This window comes from Mercenaria mercenaria, chromosome 2, assembly GCF_021730395.1.
Source record: "Mercenaria mercenaria strain notata chromosome 2, MADL_Memer_1, whole genome shotgun sequence".
NCBI lineage: Eukaryota > Metazoa > Mollusca > Bivalvia > Venerida > Veneridae > Mercenaria > Mercenaria mercenaria.
In genome coordinates this window covers 26,537,174-26,561,043 of record NC_069362.1, presented here as the reverse complement: position 1 = coordinate 26,561,043, position 23,870 = coordinate 26,537,174, and the positions used below count along the sequence as shown (strand labels likewise).

Sequence of the window (23,870 nt, the reverse complement as noted above, 5' to 3'; positions counted from 1 at the left end):
GCATCCATATGTATTAATGTAGAAGAATACATTGTCATCCTCCCATCTCCTGCCATATGCAATTTCCTTTTAAGATATTTTTTTCTCATGAACCTTCCTTTGCATGTATTAACCTTTCTAAGTTTTTTTCATTGCATAGAACAATCTTGAAAAAGCCTCTTTTCGTGAATTGCTTTATGAATATAACATCTTGGTATGCACATCTTTCCTGCTTATGCAAACAGGTTTACCATTTTACATGGTGTTGTTAGACCTAGAAATAGAAAACAATCTTTACAGGAGGTCAGTTATAAAGTTATACAAATAGTGCTTTCATAATATTACTTATTTAACAAAACAGTGTGGCTAAATATCAGTACTTATTAGAACTTTATGTTTTATTAACTTTACAGCTCACCTGAGATTGAAAGCGCTTATGGTAAGCTTTTAAGATCGTTGGTTGTCAGTTGTCCGCACATCGACTACAATTTCTTTAAAGTACATCTCTTCTTAAACCACTAAGTCAATTTCAACCAACCTTCACAGTAATGTTCCTTGGGTAGTCCCCTTCCCGATTCCTTCAAATTTAGGTCATCTATGCAGAACTCTGATTCAACCAACAGGAAAAACTTTACAAATCTTCTCAGAAACTGAGGGCCCGCTTTAGAAACATTTTCACAGAAATGTTCATGGGGTGACCCTTAGCCAAATTCCTTCAAATGATTGTGTTTTGTTAAGATAGCCTCCAGGGTCGGAGTTAGTTTTCCCTATATGGCTATACTGAAATCTTTGAAAATCTTCTTCTCAGAAACTGCTAGCCCAGTTTCAAAACAATTTCACATTAGTGTTTCTTAAGTGACCCATTACCAAATTCTTTCAAATAATTTTATTAGTCCCCTACTGGTTGAAAACCAGTTTCGGGGACTATAGGAATGCTCTTTTCCGTCCGTCCGTCATTCCGTCCATCCATCCGTCCGTCTGCAATGTCGTGTCCGGTCCATAACTGTCATCCATTAAGGGATTTTAATATTACCTGGCACAAATGTCCCCCATGATGAGACGATATGTCATGCGCAAAACCCACACCCCTAGCTCAAAGGTCAAAGTCACAATTGGAGGTCAAATGTCAATAGGGTTTTTTCCTGTACGGTCCAGAACTCTGTCATCCATCAAGGGATTTCAATATTACTTGGCATAAAATTTATATTCCTCATGATGAGACGATGTGTCATGCGCAACACCCAGAACCCTAGCTTAAAGGTCAAGGTCACACTTGGAGATCAAAGGTCAATGGGATATTTTTTCCTGTCCAGTCTTTAACTTTGTCATGCAAAACAGGATTTAAGTATCAGTTTGCACAAGTATTTCCCTGGATGAGACAATGTGTCATGCGCAAACCCTGGCTCTTAGCAGCAAGGTCAAGGTCACACTTGGAAGTCAAAGGCCAAAAGTGCCTTTTTCCTGTCCAGTCTGTAACTCAACCATCCTTAAATGGATTTTAATATTACTTGGCACAAATGTTCACCACCATGAGATGAGTGCCATGCGCAAGAATGACTTTGTCCGCAACATTGCTTCTTCATGCATGGAGGGATTTTGATGTAACTTGGCACAAATGTTCACTACTATGAGACGGATTGTTATGCGCAAAAACCATTTACCTAGATCTAAGGTCAAAGTCGGACTTAGAGATCAAAGGTCAAATTCAAGAATGACTTTGTGCGGAGCATTTTTTCTTCGTGCATGGAGGGATTTTGATGTAACTTGGCACAAATGTTCACCACCATGAGGCACCCTTGTTTTAGAATTACGTCCCTTTGTTGTTACTATAAATAAAGGATATTGTAACTTATTTATTACTGGCTGTAGGGAAAAATCAAGACCACTTTTCTGTGGTTTAACATGCATGTTACATCCAATTTTAGGTGTTTTTTTTAACTATCTCTACCTGGTAAAGAGTTTCTTGTGGATATAGATTTTTTATGATTAATTTCCCTTTGTAGTTACTATAAATAACTTATATGATACCGTTTTTTGATAATCGGCCAAAAATGTAATATGAAAACAACTGTAGGTTTTTATATATACAAATTCTATTCAAGTATTTTGTTCGGGACCTTGAATTGCATGGCAATACTTCATTCACTTGTTTTGTTAAAAACATGGCCGTTAGAGGGCGAGGCTAGATTTCTTTATATGACAACAGTAAAAATTGAATATATGGCAAAATGGAAAACTTGGAAAATCTTCTCCGAAACTGCTGGTCAAAATTCAAAATGATTTTACAGCAGTGTTTCTTGAGTGACCCTGTACATAATTTCTTCATATAATTCTGTTTTGTTAAAACAATGGCCGTCAGGCAGTGGGAATAGTTTTCACTATATGGTTATATCCTAAGGACACCGGGCACATTTTTATACACTCTCACAAGGGTTAAGTATGTTTTTTTCGACAACACAGAAAATGACGTCAAACTACCTTCAACTTTTCCGAGAAAGTGAAACCACTTTGAAAATGAAAGTCTCTTTTTTATTGGTCTATGTCCAGGTTTTGTGCACAGGGGTCACACAATCTGAAAGTATGCGCATAGACCTTTTTGTGCCCCTAAATTTTGGGGAGGGGGACGGGCAAGTTTTGCTTTTGTGGCTATATAAAATCTTCTCTGAAACTGCTGGCTCAATTTCATAATAGTTTCACAGCAATGTTCCTTGGGTGACCTTCTACCAAATTCCTTCAAAATTCTGTTTTGTTAAAAAACATGGCCTCCAGGGGACAAGGCTAGTTTTCTCTATATGACAACAGTAAAACTCGGATATAGCAAACTCAGATATAAGGTAATCTTGGATATAGAAAGATGTTAAAAATCCCTGACTTTTTACCCTTTTTTTCTATATGAAAAAGTATGGATATAATGAATTCATTTTTTGCGAAACCTTAGCTATACAGAACTTTTTTTCGGGGTCCCAAAATGGCAAAAATCAATGTAAAGTGGTTGGAAATCAGTGTTTTTTTTTTTTCACTCTTAGGGGAAGGGGTCGGTGCCCTTTGGAGGGGGGACAAAAACGACGTAAAACTAAGAAAAGGGGTATTTTTGTTGGTGTTGAAATAAACAAGTGTCCAGTTTATTGATAAATTCAGGGCCCATAAGAGCATGTGACATGACATGTAACACAATGTAGCATAGTAATACCAGATGGCAAGACAACTGTTATATAACCAAATAAGTTTTTCAAATGTGGAGGATAAGATATCCATTTTTGACTAGAAAATGTTGAGCATTCAATCCCCTGAAAAACTGACCTACCAAAATTTACAACAGACATTAGGTCCCTTCCTAGACAAGCTTAATGTCGCCGAGTGGCTGCTTTTTTATTTCTGACATTTGCAACCACCGTTACATTTAACATTTGCATCCACCGTTACATTTGACCTGTCACAATTTAAAACAAACTAAAAAAAGTGTGTGCGTTGGATTAGTTGGACTTGTCCCTTCCCTAAGCATAAAATTAAACCCTTACCGACCAGAAGATGGAAGACTCAACACTACCCGGCCAAATAAATAGGATGCGAGTAATTTATTTTAACATTTCAACAGTGTGAGAATTCGCCTTGTGCGAAATAATAAAGCGCTTCGATGATACTGATTTATCAAGGAAAGTTACTCGTATAAGGTATGAAGGTATTAAATGCATCCGCTGCTATTTTCTATATAAAATTAACAACTTATAACATATTTTTATCAAGATTTCTAGCCTTTCACTTCCTGCGAGACTACCCTTGTCTTGAAGGTCTGTCTTTAGGCAATCAAAATATACCCAAAAAATATGGGGTTGACCATAATGCAGTGAAACCATGGTCACGTGACTGAGACACGTGATGAAAACGTTAATATTGCGTAGGTAGACATCAGGAAATACCTACTTTCACTTTCATTTTACAAGGCAGCTTCCAATCATCTTCTGAAGCATATAACGTAGCTTAAAATCATCTGCGGACATTCCTTTTTACAATCAAGCACAAATAAAGCTTATATCTGGCATGAAAATGGCCTTTACTAGGCGGGAAAATTGCACTATATATTGATATGGACTACATTCGAGTGGACCACGGAGGCATATCCGGCTAATTGCCCCCTTCATGCCTATAAGAAATACCAAAGTTTTCAAAATCGTTCTGTTGCAGTCAATTATTGTACGTAAGTCAATTGTCAACAATTTTGCCAACTTTCAGTTTGAAAGAATGGCTACTGTTGGAATTATGCCCCATTCAGACAGACAGTCCACACCTGCAAAAACGTGTCAGGGGCATAGATAATACCAATTTTTCATTAAATATAGTATCATACGGCCTTACTTATCTTATTTCTATTATTTGTTTGCAAGAAACAGCTAGAAGAACACGAAAAATAATCGAGTTCTGTCATTCTTACCTAAAATGGTGACGCTGATGCAAAACTGAGATGTGGAGAATCACCTTAAAAATCAGAATTTTGCCTACTTTCCGAAAAAATCTCAAATTTGCCCAAAATATGCAAATAATATTCCATGTTTGTCTTAAAATGGTGCTTATTGCTCAATTCTGATCAGAAAATACCAGTTTTACATCGGTTGAAGCAATTTTCACGAAGTGCGAATTTTTCATTTTTAGGTATGAAGGTATTAAATGCATCCGCTGCTATTTTCTATATAAAATTAACAACTTATAACATATTTTTATCAAGATTTCTAGCCTTTCACTTCCTGCGAGACTACCCTTGTCTTGAAGGTCTGTCTTTAGGCAATCAAAATATACCCAAAAAATATGGGGTTGACCATAATGCAGTGAAACCATGGTCACGTGACTGAGACACGTGATGAAAACGTTAATATTGCGTAGGTAGACATCAGGAAATACCTACTTTCACTTTATTTTTACAAGGCAGCTTCCAATCATCTTCTGAAGCATATAACGTAGCTTAAAATCATCTGCGGACATTCCTTTTTACAATCAAGCACAAATAAAGCTTATATCTGGCATGAAAATGGCCTTTACTAGGCGGGAAAATTGCACTATATATTGATATGGACTACATTCGAGTGGACCACGGAGGCATATCCGGCTAATTGCCCCCTTCATGCCATAATACCGGTGTCAATATAAGGCTGATCACTACCAAATAGAATGTAAGCCTCCGCAGGTCTAGTCACAAGTAGTCCAAATATAAATAGTACTAATCTTTTTTCCTTTCCTAGTGCATTTTCTCGGCAGCAACGTGCTTACTTTTACCCTACCGCGTTTCAGTATGTATCACTTTGCATTCTAATGAAATCGGCATGTTCCTATCGCATGCTAGATAAAAATGGCGGCGTAAGAATTTAATGTCACGAAAAGAGAAATTGAAAGAAGCGAAAAGTAGTAAATTCAGCGGGTTGTATTTAACGAACTGTAGTTTTCTTATATAAAAGTTAACACCCCCTTTTCTTTTTGTTTTTCTGAAGTAGCGATCTAGTTCTTTATGGGAATATAAGTCTCTGAAAATCTGATATGCTAGAAAATGTCGAAACACCGTTATGAAGTGAGTGGATTTTATATGAAATAAAGAACAGCTGGATTTAGTGGTGTTCAGCCTATAAGGGGCAATACATGTTATTTTCTGAAACACCTCGAAAATGAATGGAAATGCCATTAATCTATTCTTTATGATGTAAAACGGTAACAAATGTCTGAAAACGCTTAAATTTCTTGTGTTTTTGGAATTTAGATCGAATTTTCGACCAGGTGGCACTGTTTTGGTTCGTTTTAGGACCTAGTAAATGTCTTTTCTCGCATTTTAGCACTTCAGGTGTCTAAATAATATTGAAATTAGCATGTTTCTGAATGAAAATGACAAACATCGTAACGATTAAATGGATGTTAAATGTAAATTCCACGAATAAGGTAAAATTAATTGAAATATTGCTTGCACAGGGCTAAATTTTGCGTATTTTTGGGGATGGGGGTGACCTGTAATGAATTGTGATTTCTCTATATTTTCTCAATATTTTGCACGAAAACAAAGCAGAATCATTGTGAAATAGGTGTACCTTGAGAATGAATGCAAATTCATGGAAAAATCAAACAAAAATGTTCTCTTATAGGCTGATCACTACCAAATAGAATGTAAGCCTCCGCAGGTCTAGTCACAAGTAGTCCAAATATAAATAGTACTAATCTTTTTTCCTTTCCTAGTGCATTTTCTCGGCAGCAACGTGCTTACTTTTACCCTACCGCGTTTCAGTATGTATCACTTTGCATTCTAATGAAATCGGCATGTTCCTATCGCATGCTAGATAAAAATGGCGGCGTAAGAATTTAATGTCACGAAAAGAGAAATTGAAAGAAGCGAAAAGTAGTAAATTCAGCGGGTTGTATTTAACGAACTGTAGTTTTCTTATATGAAAGTTAACACCCCCTTTTCTTTTTGTTTTTCTGAAGTAGCGATCTAGTTCTTTATGGGAATATAAGTCTCTGAAAATCTGATATGCTAGAAAATGTCGAAACACCGTTATGAAGTGAGTGGATTTTATATGAAATAAAGAACAGCTGGATTTAGTGGTGTTCAGCCTATAAACAAAACGCGAGATACCACGGTGAACTGTTTTCTATACAAAAATTAACAAAATAAACTAGTGAATTATTATGTAATTGATTGGCGATTTTTTTTTCGGATGGGAATTGACGCATCGAGAAGGGGAAAGAAACATACTATTTTGAGGTGGGAATGGGGCCGAATTTCGCCGAATATTTTGGTGAATAAAAATCGCTGGAAATAGTGAACATTATTTTTTTTCACAAATTTGATTATTTATATCTGCTGATTAAACTGATTTTATATTAATCACGTTTTTATCACTGAACAACGTATCAATTTTAAGTGTTTTCTGTAAATTTGATACCAAAACTAAGAATATGATCGGTAACACACAGTATCACCCATCCTTTACCAATGAACGAAATCAATGACCATACATTAAAGACAGACTGCCCAAATACATTTAGGCCAAACAAGCTTTTCTACAAGATTAAATGTCCTAATTGGTACTATGTTTGAATGGTCAACATAAAAATAAATTTAAGTATTCCATTAAAATTGCTCATTAAAATTTATTTGTTATTTCAACAATAATACAGGCCAATGCCAGTTATCAGACACAGTATCACCCATCCTTTACCAATGAACGAAATCAATGACCATACATTAAAGACAGACTGCCCAAATACATTTAGGCCAAACAAGCTTTTCTACAAGATTAAATGTCCTAATTGGTACTATGTTTGAATGGTCAACATAAAAATAAATCTAAGTATTCCATTAAAATTTATTTGTTATTTCAACAATAATACAGGCCAATGCCAGTTATCAGATGTCAAATGCAGTTTTCTTTATTTGAGGAATTAAAAACTATCCATTGACAGCATCACATTTATCTGAATGATAATTATTTGTTTAATGCGTCTGATAAGTAAAATGTTCAGCAATGAAAAAATAGTAACTAAAATTCGAACTATATTTATATGCATGCTTTTATTTGCTCAAGTGGTGCAATTAAAGTGTTGTTAAATGATCCAAATTTGATTCTATCAATGCAGTTATTTGATCTATGCATGACGTTAAAATGAGCGAACTGATATTACTGTCCATTTTAATACACTTCTCTTGTTTGTTGGATTTGTCGCAAACAAATTGTGCATATATCTTGTAAGAGTTACTCTTCCAAACTGGAGATACGAAAAGTACTTATTTTGTAATAGCGGTAGAAATAGGATTGGATGTAGACTTGATGTCTGATTGCTGTTGATTTAAAGTGTGGATAGCTGACTACTTACTTTAATCATGTTATCTAAATATAACACTGTTCATTAACTAACCTCTAACATTTTCGGACATTTTTCAGTTTTCATATATACTGTTTAGAGATTTATTTAAGGAACAAAAAGACCCATTACATAGAGTTAGATCCCTATTGGAAATGTATGATCTATTACTTTTTATGAATTTTTGTAATTATCTCCCTTTGATACAAAAGTGTTTAAAGGTGAATTATTTCTTTTATTTTCAATATAATTTCTTTCTTTACACTTGCATTTGATATATATTGGAATATTTCAACTACCTGAAACAAAAGGCATGTTTTGAAACAACTTGTAGCTTCGGAATAAACGTAATGGGATCTTAATGGACTAGTCTCTAGATACTCTGTATCATAACATTTTTAAAATCTATGTGCAAATACAAGATTGTTCGTGAAATATTAGAAACTTTTCACCAACAGTTACAGAAATATAGCGGTTTCATATGCCCACCCCCTATTACAGAAAATCTGTTGAATTATCCAGGGGTATATTTGCAAAAATGACTATTATCTACTGAATTTTCACCCTTTTTATTAGCTCACTTGAGCCAAAGGCTAATGCTTTTGTGACCGCTCAATGTCCGTTGTCCGTCGTGTGTCGTGCGTCCGTGAACATAATGAAAATCTTTAAAAATCTTCCTGTCCAAATCGCAAGGCATAGAGCCTTGATATTTGGCATGTGAAATTATCTAATGGTCCTCTATGAATATTGTTAAAATTGTGCCCCTGGGGTGAAAAGAGGCCCAGCCCCGGGGGTCCCAAATTTACATAGACTTGTATAGGAATTTTTTTTGAAAATCTTCTTGTCTGAAACCGTATGACCTAGGCCTTTGATATTTGATATGAAGCATTGCCTTGTGGTCCTCTTCCAAGATTCATCCCTGGGGTGAATAGAGGCCCTGCCTCGGGGGGTCTTAAGTTTTACATAGACTTATATAAGAAAAACTTTAAAAATCTTCTTGCCTAAAACGGCAAGGCCTAGGCTTTTGATATTTGGTATGTTTCATTGCCTTGTGGTCCTCTACCAAAATTGTTCAAATTATGCACCTGGGGTGAAATGAGGCCCTGCCCTGGGTGTCCCAAATTTAAAATAGACTCAATCAAACCGAGCCTGCAACATTTTCGTTTTTGTCGTGTTGAGCGACCTGTGAAGTTTCCACTTTTCTCTATTTTATATAAGGGAAAAAAATAAAATCTTCTTTTCTGGAAGTTTAAGGCCTAGGCATTTGATATGTGGTATGTAGCATTGCCTAGTGGATATCTAGCAAATTTGTTCAAATTATGCCCCTGGGGTGAAAAGAGGCCCCGCCCCAGGGGTCACTTGTTATATGAGTTATATAAGAATAAATACTTCAAAAATTATCAGATCATATTTCCTAGACTGTTTAATTATAATTACCTGATGACCCTAAGTGATTAGGAGTCACTTGACTGTGACCTTGACCTACTTTCTTGTTTTTTAAGATAGAAGCTTGAAATTTGGATGACATGTACAGTTCTGCACACCAATCTTAAAACTGACTTTCAGTGACCAAGAATTTGACCTACTGACCTACTTTCTAACATTTTTGCTTCAGTTTGCCATTTGAAACATGTGGCTCATATTACTCAGGTGAGTGATTCATTGTCATCATGACCCTCTTGTTTATGATATGACTTCATTTCATTCAGAATACATAAATAAACAGAAAATGTGGTATTTAAATGTAAGTGGCCTCTTTACAGACATGATCTCTGCAGCAAGTTTTATCAATACTTGATTATTAATGAAAAACATAATTGATCAAAGAGGCTCAAGCCAAATATACCTAAACATGTTCAGGACTGATGTCTGTATGCCGGGCCTCAATCAGGTTGTACTCCAAGTCAGCATGTAGACCCATCATAACAAGCCACATTCCATAGGTAAAATAAGGAGTATATTTAAACAATGAATTCTTAAACAAAATCTTCTAAGTAGCAATAGTGAGTCCTTAGAAAATAACATAGCGTCACTTTATTAAAACAAATAAATGCCAGCTACACAGTTAATTTTCTTACATACACACCTAAGTCTTAATACAGTATGTTGTGTAAGTATGCAATATTCAAATTGTAATTCAATGTTTATCAGTGGAGATATTATTTTTCATTTACCTAAAATTATGCACATTATATATATAAACTGGAAACTAGTGACTTTCCAAACTGAAGTGTATGAATAAAATCTGGAAAGTAGATCCCTCGGAAGCACCGAGAACAAGGCAAACAGTGAAAATTGCAGACTCGGTTTGATTGAGTCTGTTCATGAGCAGTAGTGGAAAATGCAACACTGCCCACGCCCTACACACTGTAAAATTAAATATTTCAACATCAAATTCTATGTGCTTAATAAATATTTATTTATTGGGAATTCTTACCTTATTACAACACTTTTCTTATTTTGTCCACTATAATTGTCCATATGTAATGAAACATTCTTTTCTCCATAGCCATGATGCTTGAAGATACCACACTGTTTGCTCCTCTTCCAACAGCAGTACTGTACTTTTCATACAAAAACAAGAACAGTTTATTATACATGTATTAAATTCTCATCAAAAATGGAGTGAATCAACACTGACCAAACAGTTCATCCTTTCTTATAGATAATGCTTCACACCAACTTGTATTTATCAAAATTTAATTGAATTCCAATTCACAGTGCTTATGATATAGCATCTTTATTATAAAGCAAAGCAGTATTTGCAACCTAATTTCAGGGATTTACAGAAAGTTCAGTGAAAAAAAACCCCATAGAAATTAGTAAAATCAAGTCTTAACAAAACACAACTTCCTTTAGATAATTTCACTTGAAAACATTTCTGCAAAGGTGTCACTATAATTCCAATGTAAAATGTGCACTGCAGGCCTGTAGCTTTTATTCATAGAGTCATGATTTGATTGAAGACTATGGAATATAATTTAGTGATATATGGAATTTCATAGTTAAAATTGATATTGAAAAAGTGCATTTGACGATACTGACACTGATATGAATGTAAACACTAACTTCAAAATCTTATACCTGCATGAGGATTCATAGAAATACAAGGGCCCTACTTGCTGAGCATAGTATGGGGTCAATACTTGTTGAGCATAGTCAAAACTGCAGTGAGCCTTTATATTTCTTACTGCTGGAGGTTATCCTGAAAAATATAAACAAAGAATTTCTCATTTATTTAGTAGCCTACCAGCAGGCTGTCTACCAGTAATGGCAGTAGTGAGAATGAAAAAAAGTAGTTTTTATTTTAATTTGCATGTAGAATTTTTAAGAAATTTTCAGGAGGTCTACTTTAGTTGCTATTACAACAAAAAGTGACAATTCAAAACACCACTTTTCCTGGGTTATTGTACTATAATTTTCAATTGTCATAGATTCTACTGTGCATAATGACCATGTAATTATTAAACTGTTCAAATCTGTGACAGTTTAAACCTATCTTGTAATATTCCTGTTCATTTACCTCTTTACAATTTCTAGATAGAAAGTTTTATACAGAATGTACTTAACATAGTAGATGCCTGACTGTCTTGGCTACAAGTATATTCTGCCATCATGAAAACTGACAAATACACAGAAAAGATATTAAAAGTATTTGACAGCAGACAGTCGAATCGAAATGTCAACACTGGCACTATTTTTCGCTGCAAACAGCTGGCAAGTTGTTACTTGTATCTTCGATACGTCAACAAACGAAGCGGTCTGTCCATTCTGTTTTGCCTCCAATTACGAATAAATTTATAATGAAAATTAACACTTACCATAACAATTAATAAATCCGCCATGCACTTTAAATATCCGCGTATATTCAGAGCAATAACTGCATGTATTCTCTGACCCAGTTTCAGAAATGTATCCACCGATAATGGCGTGTTGATTTCAAAGGGAAACAATTCGCTAATTCACTCATTAGGTTTGTGATATTTCACTTGTGCGATAACTAAATGTTGAAACGTTTTAAAAACTTAAAAATCTTCGTCCGATATTATTGATTTTAACACTAATGGCTGTTGCTTGAAAAACAAATTAATGAAAACAAATATCTAATTAAGTGACGTCAACTTCAACGTCATTTTACCGAAATCGAGGCTTGTGTAATTTGGGATAAAAATGTGTCTCGGAGACGGACGTTTTTTTCGTTTTTGAATATGGCGGCATTGCTCACCAGCGTTGATTTTTGCACTTTTTGTTGGTTTTTAATGTACGAAGTAGTGGTTAAAATATTAAGACTGGTAAAGGATGCCGCCAAGGCGAAAATCATAAATAAAGTCTCAAATTTCATGAAAAATTCACATTTTTTTTGGAAAGTGGGGCATGTTTGGAGTAATATATAAACATTATTTTTCAAAGTTATTTACTTATATATGAAGCATGGTGTTTCCTTGTTACGGACAGCATATGTATCAATGTAGAATAAGTAATCTATAATATGGCTAAAATTCGGTGCCATTTACGTACATTAGTGAACCAAGCCCTTTAATGAAATAAATGCACATAATTAAAAGCACAAACTATAGTAAACAGATATATTATGGATAAAGGGTGTGGTTACCTAAGAAAAATCACGAAAATTTTCACAATTAGTCAAGAATACATGTTTTTCAGTTAAAAAAAAACTTAGGCATTTTAATGCAAGTCAACTAAGGTAGCCTCTTTTTTGTTTAGCTAGATATTATGTGAAACAAAAAATACAAAGAAAAAATGTACCATCTGTAAGTTAAGAAATATAATTTTGTATATGGCCACCCCACAGACAAGATTTTCACAAAAGAATGACAAAATATAAAATATCTCAAATATCATTAAACTATGTTTAAGGAAAGCAACATTATCAACATGCAACAATATAAAATAATTGTTAAAGTTATAAAAAGACTGTTCAGATATCAAAATATTAAAAAATCTTCTTTTTCTGTTGAAATTTGTAGAAATCCTGGTCTTCATTTTTTTTTTTTTTAAATTAGCGCGATTTTTGCCTAAATTCAGACATTCAGAAATAAGTGGTATTTTAAGGATATTGCTGCATTTCACATCCTTTGGACTGAATTGAAATTATATCTTATAAATTACACGTTTAAGGTAAAATAGAGAAAGTTCTGACTGAAATAACAAAACTGGAAATATTTTTGCCAGAGCTGGAAAATATTGAGCAGATTTCAAAAAAAAAGGACATCGAATTTTAACCTCTTCTAAAGACAGAAAAAGCCCTGATTTTAGTACATGCATAATAATATAAGATTATATAACTGGTTTTTGGTGCAGATCGGAATTTCCTTCTTTAAGGGTAACTGTTTAGGTGGTAACGAGGCTCTGTCGAGTTACCGCGTTAACAGTTACCTAAGAGCCGGATATTCCCATCTGACAACCAGTGATAGAATATTTTTCTTGCATACCATATTCAAGAAATAATAATAATAAAATCAATCAAACGGCTTTCTTTTTAGTACTAGTTCTGTATAGCAGCGTATTTAAACAAAGCGCGGGAAACCAACGCCCGTAAACAGGAAATAAGACACGACGTTTCAAAGACAAATAACATTGTTAAGTTCCGGTTTTGTTTTATCAGTTGCAGTGTAACGTTCTGAATTTTTGATAAAATAACTTTTGAATTGAGAAATATATTATAAGGAACAAAGAGGAACTGTCAAGGTACTGGAGTTTTATTGCGTTTTTGAAATAAATTATAAATTACAGTACAATCTCGGTCCTACGAAAACCAAGGGACCGGGTCATTTGTTCGTAATATCGCATTTTTATTCGAGCGCAGCAGAGGACATTTCATTATGCGATACCATAATATCTACACGTCGTAACAACTACCTAAATGTACACGTCGATATATTTACAAATGTGATTTTCGTATCGGTTATATGTACATCTGGGTTTACTAAACAAAACAAAAATACAAATCTAATTCGAATATGAACTCAGAGGGTATCTGGAATGTAAAATATAATGAGGACGGGATGTGTTTTTGCATATATAAAACATATACATTACAGGAACGCGTAAATGCCTATTCCAATTCAGCTATCCTTCCAGAGAACCTTGACCCTTCACTGAATTGCTCTAAATATCAAAACACTTTAATATTTATTCTTATCTTCTTTATGCAGTGATTGTATTAAACGCACGTGTTACTGGTGTGTTATCCGATCCGATATTCATATATATAAAAAATAAATCACTCTAATGTCAAGTAACTTACCGGGCTGAGAAAATTCCAAAGGTTTCCATGGAATGTCTGTGAATTTTTATGGAAGTCAGGACTCCGGAGTATTCGGACAAACTTTCCGGACCTTGATATGAAATACTGCGGAAAACTGCGGAAAAATGTCCAGGGATTTCCAGAGTACTTTCCATGGACAATTTTCCGGAGTGATACCACGGACGTCCGTGAACAATTTTTCCGGAGTTATTCCGCAGTCGTCCAGGAATCTCTGTTGACAGTATTATTCAGTAGCAATAAATGTGATTTTCAGATGTTCGAAATTCAAACCAGAGCCAGCACGTTTGCATATTCCATTGCTTATTAACGGATCAAAGGGTCGCAGATTTTTAGATTTTTCAATATTGAACCGTAAAGAATGCTTCACAACCACAGGAGAAAAACTGAAGTTTAGGAGATTAGACATTTCAAATACTTTTAGATGTCCAAGAGCCTCAACATCAGCTTTTGCATTGTTGGCATCGTATGTCAGACCAAGATGATGTCGTACAAGGTCCTCCTGTTCCAGTGACCAGGATACTTCTTCTAAACACTGACAAACTATCTGCAAAGCCAGATACTGATTTGAAAAGACATCTGTGGTTTTGGTATTCTGTACAGTTGTCATGAGAATTGGATCCATTATGAGCAATGAGAAACACACTGGAAAACTGACCAAGCCACCTGCGCAGTTTTTCAATGGCAGATTGAGTATGAATAGACTCTACCGGATTTCCATTAATAACTATACTGCCATTGTCATCAACACATATTCCAGTTACCATTTGGGCTTCAGCTGTAACGGCCATCTTTGGTTTTGTGTAATCTTCAAACTGGACACCAGATTTTACCTCCATTGCTGCTAGCTGTGTGATGTGTGGCATAACAGAACCACGTACTGAAGCAAACAATTTGAATAATAAATACAGATAACTTGCATAATTAATATATTGAGGATTTTTGTTTGGTCCAGTGTAAGATCCATACTGTTCAATGAGTGAACATCAGAAGCAATATTTGCACATGTGGTGTAACCATAAGATTTAATGCACACAAGTGGAATATTTTTTATTTTGCATGTAAAACAAAAAGTTTTCTTTTTATGTTTTAACTTAATGTTACAAATTGTCTTTCCAGTGACAAAATATATACTCAGAATAATATTGACAAGAAATAGAAAGTGCTTTATTCGTTTAAAATATTTGCTCTAACTTAGGTTTGTAGTTTCCAGGTCTATGGCTATGATTGTAGGTGGTCCACTGTCAACTTTCAAAGGTTTGAAATTGCCACGGGGAACAGCATCTGGAAGTTTCTCAATATCAACACTGGAGGAATGGCCCATTTCTGCAATGCACAAACTAATTTCAACAAAACCTTAACCAAAACATTCAGATTTAAAATGAAGCATCTTAAAGGAGTCTATGAATCTAAGATTCATGTGTGAATTTTACTATTTTGCAACACAGTTATCTAGTGTTGCAACCGATAATGAACAACTTGTCAAACTTGGTTACCATATAATATGCTAACATACACATAGATAGGGATTCAAACCCAGGGCGCCTCTTTGAGAAATGATTACACTGTATGATATAAGCAAACTTATTTCAGTTATTTTACCATTATAAAAAGCTTGCCAGATTGATATGAAACGCCTTCTAAGGCTTCAAGAGCTCCTTGGTTAATCGCATGTTCCTATTTCAGTACAAGTCTGTGCCTTTTAACAGATGGAAGTTGTTGGCGTTGCTGATTCTGTAGACGTCGCTTTAGACATTTATCTGCATACTTTAGGGTATGACTTCCAGGTGACAATCCCAGGTTCATATTGGTCTGAAAATTTAAATACATACGTGTATTTTCTTTTCCTTGATTTATATCTTTGTCACAGGATTGTAATAATACAATAATTAAGTTGTACTTTGAAAGCTAGGTGCTTGCTGAATTTAAACATATGAAAGCCTTTATAAACGAGCTGTCCGTAAGACAGCACGCTCGACTTTTCTCAGTGCTTGATTCTGAATTAGAGCTTTTACTGGTAGAGGATGACCAAACATTAATTTATTAAAGGGAAAGCATCCGGGTAAAACCAACCTTATTTAACCCAAGGTGTAAGATTTTTGAAGTCAGTGACCGTAACAGTTCAGCTAGAAAGGCAATCAATTATCTTTAATTCTTTTTCACCAAATAGATATATTCAATTACATTAAACTGTTGTAAAATTCACACAAATACTATATATAATACTTAATATATGTTCACCTGAAGTAATCGTCTGTAACAGATCTGTCACTCTGTATGTTTTCAGCTGAATTGTCATTTCCATCATCAGTATCCGACTCAACAACAGTCCAATCAGAGTCCTCTTCATCAACTGGCTTATCTTCTAAGAATCGACTTGAAAAATAAAACACAAATGTTTCCTCGAATTCTGATTTTATACTTTTTGCACAGATGGTCCAACTTTAGACAATAACATTACAACTAAAGACTAGATGCCCATGTGGAGCCCGTTCTTTGACCCCTAACTGACCTTTGAGATTGGAACCCGGGGTTTGCACATGACACTACATCTTATTGAATTTAACATTCATGCCAAATATAAACAAGATTCCTCAATGTATGTCAAAATTATGCGCTGGGCAAGATCTGACATGACATTAGACTTCCAACTGTGACCTTGGCCTTTGAGATAGGAACCTTGGGTTTGCGCATGGCACTTTGTCTCACTGAGGTTAAGATTCAAGTCAAATGTAAACAAGATTGCTCCATGCATGTCAAAGTTATGGTCCGGACAAATAAATCCGGACGAACGGACGCACATACAAGGAACAACCATTTGGAAAACTCACACTCTCCGAAGGTTTGGTGATTCATCTGGGAGAGGACAAACCACCAAGATCATCCAATAGCGGTCCTTGCATTGACTTCTGAGCCTCAAATTATTCTTGATATCTCTGTAATTAATTAAAAGAAATATTACAAATACGTAATCAAAGAGGCAGAAAACATTAATAACATTTTTAGTAACTAATAATACTTCAACTATTTGCCCTACAAATTGCGGTCCGATTAAATCAGCATGTAAGTTTATAAATATCACATGCCAGTGATGGTGATATGAATATTTTCAGTTTTAGTACTGCTTTAAAAAATTGAACTTTGCAAGTGAAATCGCAGATTGACATTTAATCATTTTATCGCACTCACTGGCATTTTATATCTCTATAATAAACTGTACATACTCAATTTCTTTCTCAAATGCTTAAGAAGCAGCTTGGTTTGTAGAATGCACAGAATGTGCGTCTATGGCCTCGCCTGCACAAATCATTTTTTTTAGATTCCTGTTGCATATAGGCTTGACATTGAGTGCGGATAAGAAATTGTTGACATGGACTGGGCCACCCAAACTGTCAGTCATAGCTAAAAATAAACAATTGCAAATTTCACAAAACTAGAGCATGACTGCAGGTATAAAACAGCTATCCCAGTTAATCAGGAAGTGCACTGTTTTCATGTGTATATTAATTGTACTTTTATTACAAATCAGGGCGCTAAACAACTTTTGAGGACAGGTACCCATATCCTCAGGAAGAAAGGGGAAGTTTTTAGCCATATATATGTTACTACTTTTCGTCATTTAAAGACAAAGAGGGGAAGTTTTAGCCATATATAAGTTAGCACTTTTCACATTTCAAATATTAATACTGTTTTCAATCAAAACTACATTTTTGTAACTAATGTAACTATATTGCAGCAGTAACCTTCCTTAGAGGCACTATAATATAACTTGAAAGAGAGTTCATATCTAGTTGTCTCAAACAACCTATTTTCTGGGGAACTTTCTTCTGAGAAAGGGGAAAAACATATTATTTTATGACGGGAATGGGGCCCATATTCGGCCCCAAAAACGACCAAAACGAGTGCCCTGCAAATAATACCCGACTTATTGAAGAAATTAATTTGATCAACACAGTGAAGATAAGCTTGAATTATGTTCACACTAGCAATTATTATATACACAGGTAATAAAGTAATATTATATCTCAATTACAAGACTTTTATTGGCTTTAAACAGCCCACATACCATTTGTCTAGAGATCTCTTATCCAGATATCTAAACTCTGGTTACAGGACTCCTAGTCACTTCCAATTATGTATGCTGTTCATGTAAATGTAATGTTGCCGTTACATTGCCCTACATGCAGCAAGCAAGAAATAATCCTGACATTTCTGATCTGCTGTTTTAGTTACATATAAATCATAGCTTATACTACGTCTAAACAGCATGTATCGTCATTCGATATGCTTTGTTGTTTGACAGTAGCCGATTTTGGCACTCTGTATATAGGTTTATTAACATAAAAGACATACTGGAAACATTTATGCCACATATGTTGCGGTAACAACTAATCTCATTCTGTAATAATATATGCATGTGCAAAGCACATCGGTACAGCACTCGTCATGTTAGCAAGGGGTTCCAGGCTGCAGCCCTAGACTGACTACATATTTTTTCACCCAGTTATACAAGACATATTGCTTTCCTGCTATGTGAAATGTTTCAACAGAATGACTGACCTCTTTATTATTTAAAACAACCAGGTAGCATGCACTTCAGCTGTCCCAGGAAATTTACAATGTGCATACACAATATGTTGGGGTTCTGTTGTAGGGCATAGCAGGGTGTGGGGATGAAACGCGGGTGCGAGTGTTAGACCCCAAACATATTTATCTAGAAATGAAGTTACCTTTTGAATGATATTTGAAACAAGTATTACTTTACGGATCGCTAAAGTGCAAGTGATTTTAACATGTTGATGCTATCAGTTATTCCTTAACTAAAACATACCTGTACCAAGTTTAGTATTGACATCAAAACACAGCATTCCATTTGTTTTCATTCCGTACCCTGTCATAAACCACTCTGTTGACGAAGTTGCAGTCAGGATTCTGGCAACTACGTATAAATATCCGCCAAGCCCCTTTTGCAACTCACCAACCACGTTGTAAGCTGTCAACGGCACTGGTCCTAACTTGCAAGAGCGACAGTACTCTAAATTGTTCAACAAAATATCAAGTTCAATCAAACGTCTGCCTTCCCTCCATCCATCACGGCTAACACTAGCGCCAAGTTCAGAGTGAAAGTTGTTGCAATTTGTAGCCGTGCAGTCTCTACCGTTACATAAACCAGTATTTGTGTAATTATGGTCAATAATTATCCACTTGGTACCGTCGTTACTCCTTTTTTCACCAAACTTGCGATATCTTCCTCGCTGGTCTCGAAATTTCATGTTTCACTTTCATTACGAATTCCATATATAACGTCATTGGATGGGAAATCCCGGTCTCTATTCGTAAAGTATTTCCCCAAAATGGATTTTCTTTACGTTTAAGCATTATATGACAGGTTTTTTTAGATACTAGTAATTAATGAATTTAATAAGCCTTTTGCAAAATATATTTATATTCCGAGTCATGCCATCCATAGACGTAGAGTTCCGATCACGCCACGTAAAATAACGACATCGCCCGACTACTGACGATTCCATTACGTTCCCTCTACCTTAATTTATTCTAAATCTATCTTGGTTGCGCAACTAAGATAGACAAAGGGAGGTAATAATAATTTTATAAACTTGCATTTCTAATGAATTTTGGCAAAATATGTTCTTATAAATGCAAGTCCATGGCAATTCTAATACAGTAGTGCTTATATTCATAACATTCCTTAGGAAAAATGTGTTTATTTAATTAATAGTTCTGCTAAAATAACGCTATTTTGGTTGGGCAACCAGGATAGGAAAATCAAAATTTATAAATACTTCCAGTGAATTACTAATGTGTATTAAGAACCCTGTGAACATAATTAAGTGTAAATGATCACTTGGTAAAGTTTAAAAAAAAATCAGTTGACAAAAATCTGATTAAACAAAAGTATTTGACGTAGAGTCACAAAAGTTTACAAGAATGTTGGTCAGCATGTGTAGTTGTGCACCTGGGGTTTCGCGTCCGGATTTGTTCAGTCGTATAGGAGTTATGGCCCCTGACTAAGTAAATAATTGGTCATTTTAATGTTGTGTCGCGCCTAGCTCCAAAAGTATTTGACCTACAGTCTCCAAAGTTTACAGGAATGTTGGTCAGCATGTGCAGTTGTGCACATGGGGTTTCGTGTACGGATTCATTCAGTCGTGTAGGAGGTATGGCCCCTGACTTAGTTAAAAATTCGTCATTTTAATGTTTTGTCGCGCGTAGCTCCAAATGTATTAGACCTAGAGTCACCAAAGTGTACAGTAATGTTGGTCAGCATGTGCAGTTGTGTACCTGGGGTTTCGCGTCCGGATTCATTCGGTCGTGTAGGGGTTATGGCCCCTGACTTATTTAAAAATTGGTCATTTTAATTTTGTGTTGCGCGTAGCGCCAAATGTATTTGACCTAGAGTCACCAAAGTTTACAGGAATGTTGGTCAGCATGAGCAGTTGTGCACCTTGGGTTTTGCAGCCGGATTCATTCAGTATTGTAGGATTTATACCCCTGACCTAGGAAAAATTGTCATTTTAATGTTTTGTCGCGCGTAGGTCCGAAAATATTTTACCTACAGTCATTACGAAGAGAAATGAGGGTTATTCTTTTGCATTTCTTTTAAATAGCAACATATTGTTTTCCAAAGTTGATCTGTGTCCTTTGTCATGTAGTGGGGGCATATGTGTCCGATGGACACATTTCTAGTTCCAGAATTATTCTATCTAGCTTTGAAAGTCAGGTGAGCGATCTAGGGCTATTATGGCCCTTTTGTATTAAAATTTGTTATCATATACCCTAATGAATAACAATACACTAAGGCTATATAGATACATTTTAACTGTTTTTTTTTATGTTTTGCTTTAATTTTCATATGGTTGTGTAGAAAGAGACGTGATTAGAATTTAAAACTTTCATTTCTTTCAAAACTATAGCAAAACAGTATTTTCAGCTCGACTTTACGAAGTATATCGAGAGCTATCCTACTCACCCCGGCGTCGGCGTCTTTCCGCGTCCCCACCTTGGTTAAAGTTTTTTTTTACACTTTTCTCTTTTTTCTCCTTGTCTCTGTACTTACTTGGTGGATTTGTTTAAACTGAAAGTAGTTGTTCCACATCATGTCCAACATCATATGACAGGAGGCCCATAACCCTGGTACCAATATTTAATGAATTATCCCCCTTTTACTTAGAATTTCAGGTTAAAGTTTTGATGCATTTTTACTATATCTCAGTTATTACTAAATTGATTTGATACAAACTTAAAACAGTTGCTCAACATTATCACTCGCATCATATGACACAAGGACCATAACTCTTGCACCAATATTTCATGAATTATCACCAAATAGATTTGATTCAAACTTAAAATAGTTGCTCAACATCATCACTCACATTATATGACACAAGGGCCATAACTCTTGCACCAATATTTCATGAATTATCACCCCGTTTTACTTAGAATTTCAGGTACACTATCACTCTATCACAGTTATTACTAAATGGATTTGATTCAAACTTTAAATAGTTGTTCCACCTTATCACCCACATCATATGACAAAAGATGCATAACTCTGACACCAATTTGTCATGAATCATGCCCCCTTTTACTTAGAATTTAAGGTTAATTTTGATGCATTTTCACTTTATCTCAGTTATAACTAAATGCGTTTGATCCAAACTTGAAGAAGTTGTTCCACATCATCACCCATATCATATGACACATGGTGCATTATAAACTCTTGCACAAATATTTTATGAATTATGCCCCCTTTTTGCTTAGAGTTATACTTATATAGTGTTTTGATACAGGATATCTTTACCTTTCTTATTACTTAATATTTTTGAAGCAGACTCAAGCTATTGTGAAATGTCTTCATCCACCATTGGAGTCATTAAACAGTCCAGTGACAGCTCCAGTTTCCTCAGATGTGCCCAGTTACACTATCCAGCATCGAAACAGCCGAGCGCGCTGTCTCCTATGACAGCTCTTTTTTTCCAGGCTGTGAAAATTACAATATTCTGAAAATACTGTAGAGCTAGTCAAAGTATGTACTTCAATTAACACTTGTGTTTTGAGTGCTGTTTTGGTTGTCAAATTTATAGTGAATTGATTGTAGTCATTCTTTGTTATTGATAAGATAATACACATTAAGTATCAAAGAGATTTTTTTTTGGTTCTATCATGATGTAAACTTTTGTGGAAGCACGCCTCCAAACCTATGCAATTCTTTTTTAAAAGTAGAAAGTTTGGATACTTTCAAAAGATCATTAAGAACACACTTTTTCTTCAAGGTCTATTGAAACTAACTTTGCACTGGAAAACAAGTTGCTGTATGACTGTGCAATAGAAGTTATTTACTGTTGTTTATTGTTCTTTAAAATATCTAGTATAAATGATATGTAGTTTGTACAGCGCTTTTGAAGGTTTATTTTATAGATGAAAAGAGCGCTATAAAAATCTGGTAAATGATGATAATAATAATAAAGTGCTGTCATTAGTTATTAATTGCAAAAGAAAGAATAACTGAAGTGATTCGGTGCATTTTAGGTAATGTACCTGGTAAACATTACCAGTAATCATGCAAATGAAGTCTTATATCAATAGAATAGAAGGAATATAGCTGTATTTTATATTATAGATATTAAATGATCAACTTACTTAATATTTGTTTTATTATTTTTGATATGTAATGTACAGAGATGTATGTTTTTATTTTTGTTTGTTTTTTTTTAAAAAAAAGAATTTTGAAATACATCTGGAGGCAGGCCTCTTTAACATAGTCTTTGTTCATTCATATGCAGATGGTCCTGATGCAGGTTCAGTAAAACTGAATCCTGTAAAAAGAACTTACACAGAGAATGAAGGCACACGTCTCAATGACATCACATGTTCTACAGCTTGTCATCCGACATGTAGTTATAAATGGACAAAGTCTGGAACAAACGCTGTGGTCAGTAACAATGCTGTTTTAACACTTGGGACATTGAACAGGGATATGGCTGCAACATATACATGTACAGCTGCAAATCCAAGAAAGAATGGTACTGCAGCTACAGATGTTATCATACAAGTAAGATGTAAGTTGAATTAAAATTTTCAAAGGGCTATGAATAATTAATCATTCCTGAATCAGAACCCAAAGGATGTATTAATTATGACTAACAAAAGAGAGAAGCACAAGTGTACAGAGAGTGAACGTTTTTCTAAGAATTTTAATAGAAAACCATCTCCTGATGTCTGTTTCATGGCAGTTTACAGCTCACCTTTGTGACATTCAGACTAAAATGGTTTCTACTCAATAATTTGAGAAAGTTTTGGCCTATAGTGGTCAAACGTTTTAGGATGATTGCCTGTGGACAGAAGATGTCCCTTTTTGCTTTGTGGTTAGTAGGTGAAAGGTCAAGGTCACTGATCAATAATTGGAGAATGCTTTGGGCTGCAGTTGTCAAACTTCATAGGGTGATTGCCTATGGTCAGAAGATGTATCAATATCAAAGGTCACAGTGTCCTCAAGACAGAATACAGTTTCCAATCGATAAAATGGAGAAGGCTTTGGCTTAATGTTGTCAAACATGATAGGGTGATTGCCTGTGGTCAGTAGATGACTCTTGTTGTTTCCGGAGTCAGTAGGTCTAATTTCAATGTAGAGATTAAACATTGTTATTGATCAATACCTAGAGAGAGATTGAGCCATCATCAAATTTCATAGCTTGATTGTCTGTTGTCAATAGATGCTCTCTATTGTTATTAGGGTAAAGGTCAGGAGGTC

At 35.0% G+C, this 23,870-nt stretch overlaps 1 protein-coding gene and 1 long non-coding RNA gene across 5 annotated transcripts in view; one reads left to right on the top strand and one right to left on the bottom strand.

Moving 5' to 3' along the window:
• Positions 1-23,870, top strand: part of LOC128552126 (hemicentin-2-like) — a 193,648-nt gene that overhangs the window by 98,770 nt on the left and 71,008 nt on the right. For all 3 annotated transcript variants that reach the window (XM_053533157.1, XM_053533153.1, XM_053533149.1), the window contains one exon: positions 22,903-23,178. In XM_053533157.1, the coding sequence (XP_053389132.1) occupies positions 22,903-23,178 (276 nt within the window). The remainder of the gene's footprint in view (positions 1-22,902; positions 23,179-23,870) is intronic.
• Positions 7,702-12,391, bottom strand: LOC128552159 (uncharacterized). 2 transcript variants are annotated; one of them, XR_008368991.1, is made up of 3 exons: positions 11,634-12,391; positions 10,897-11,017; positions 7,702-10,371 (listed from the first exon to the last, which is right to left on the bottom strand). It is a non-coding gene; the product is annotated as an uncharacterized LOC128552159 (long non-coding RNA). The 2 variants fall into 2 exon arrangements; XR_008368990.1 differs by having other exon boundaries at positions 7,702-10,376; positions 11,634-12,387.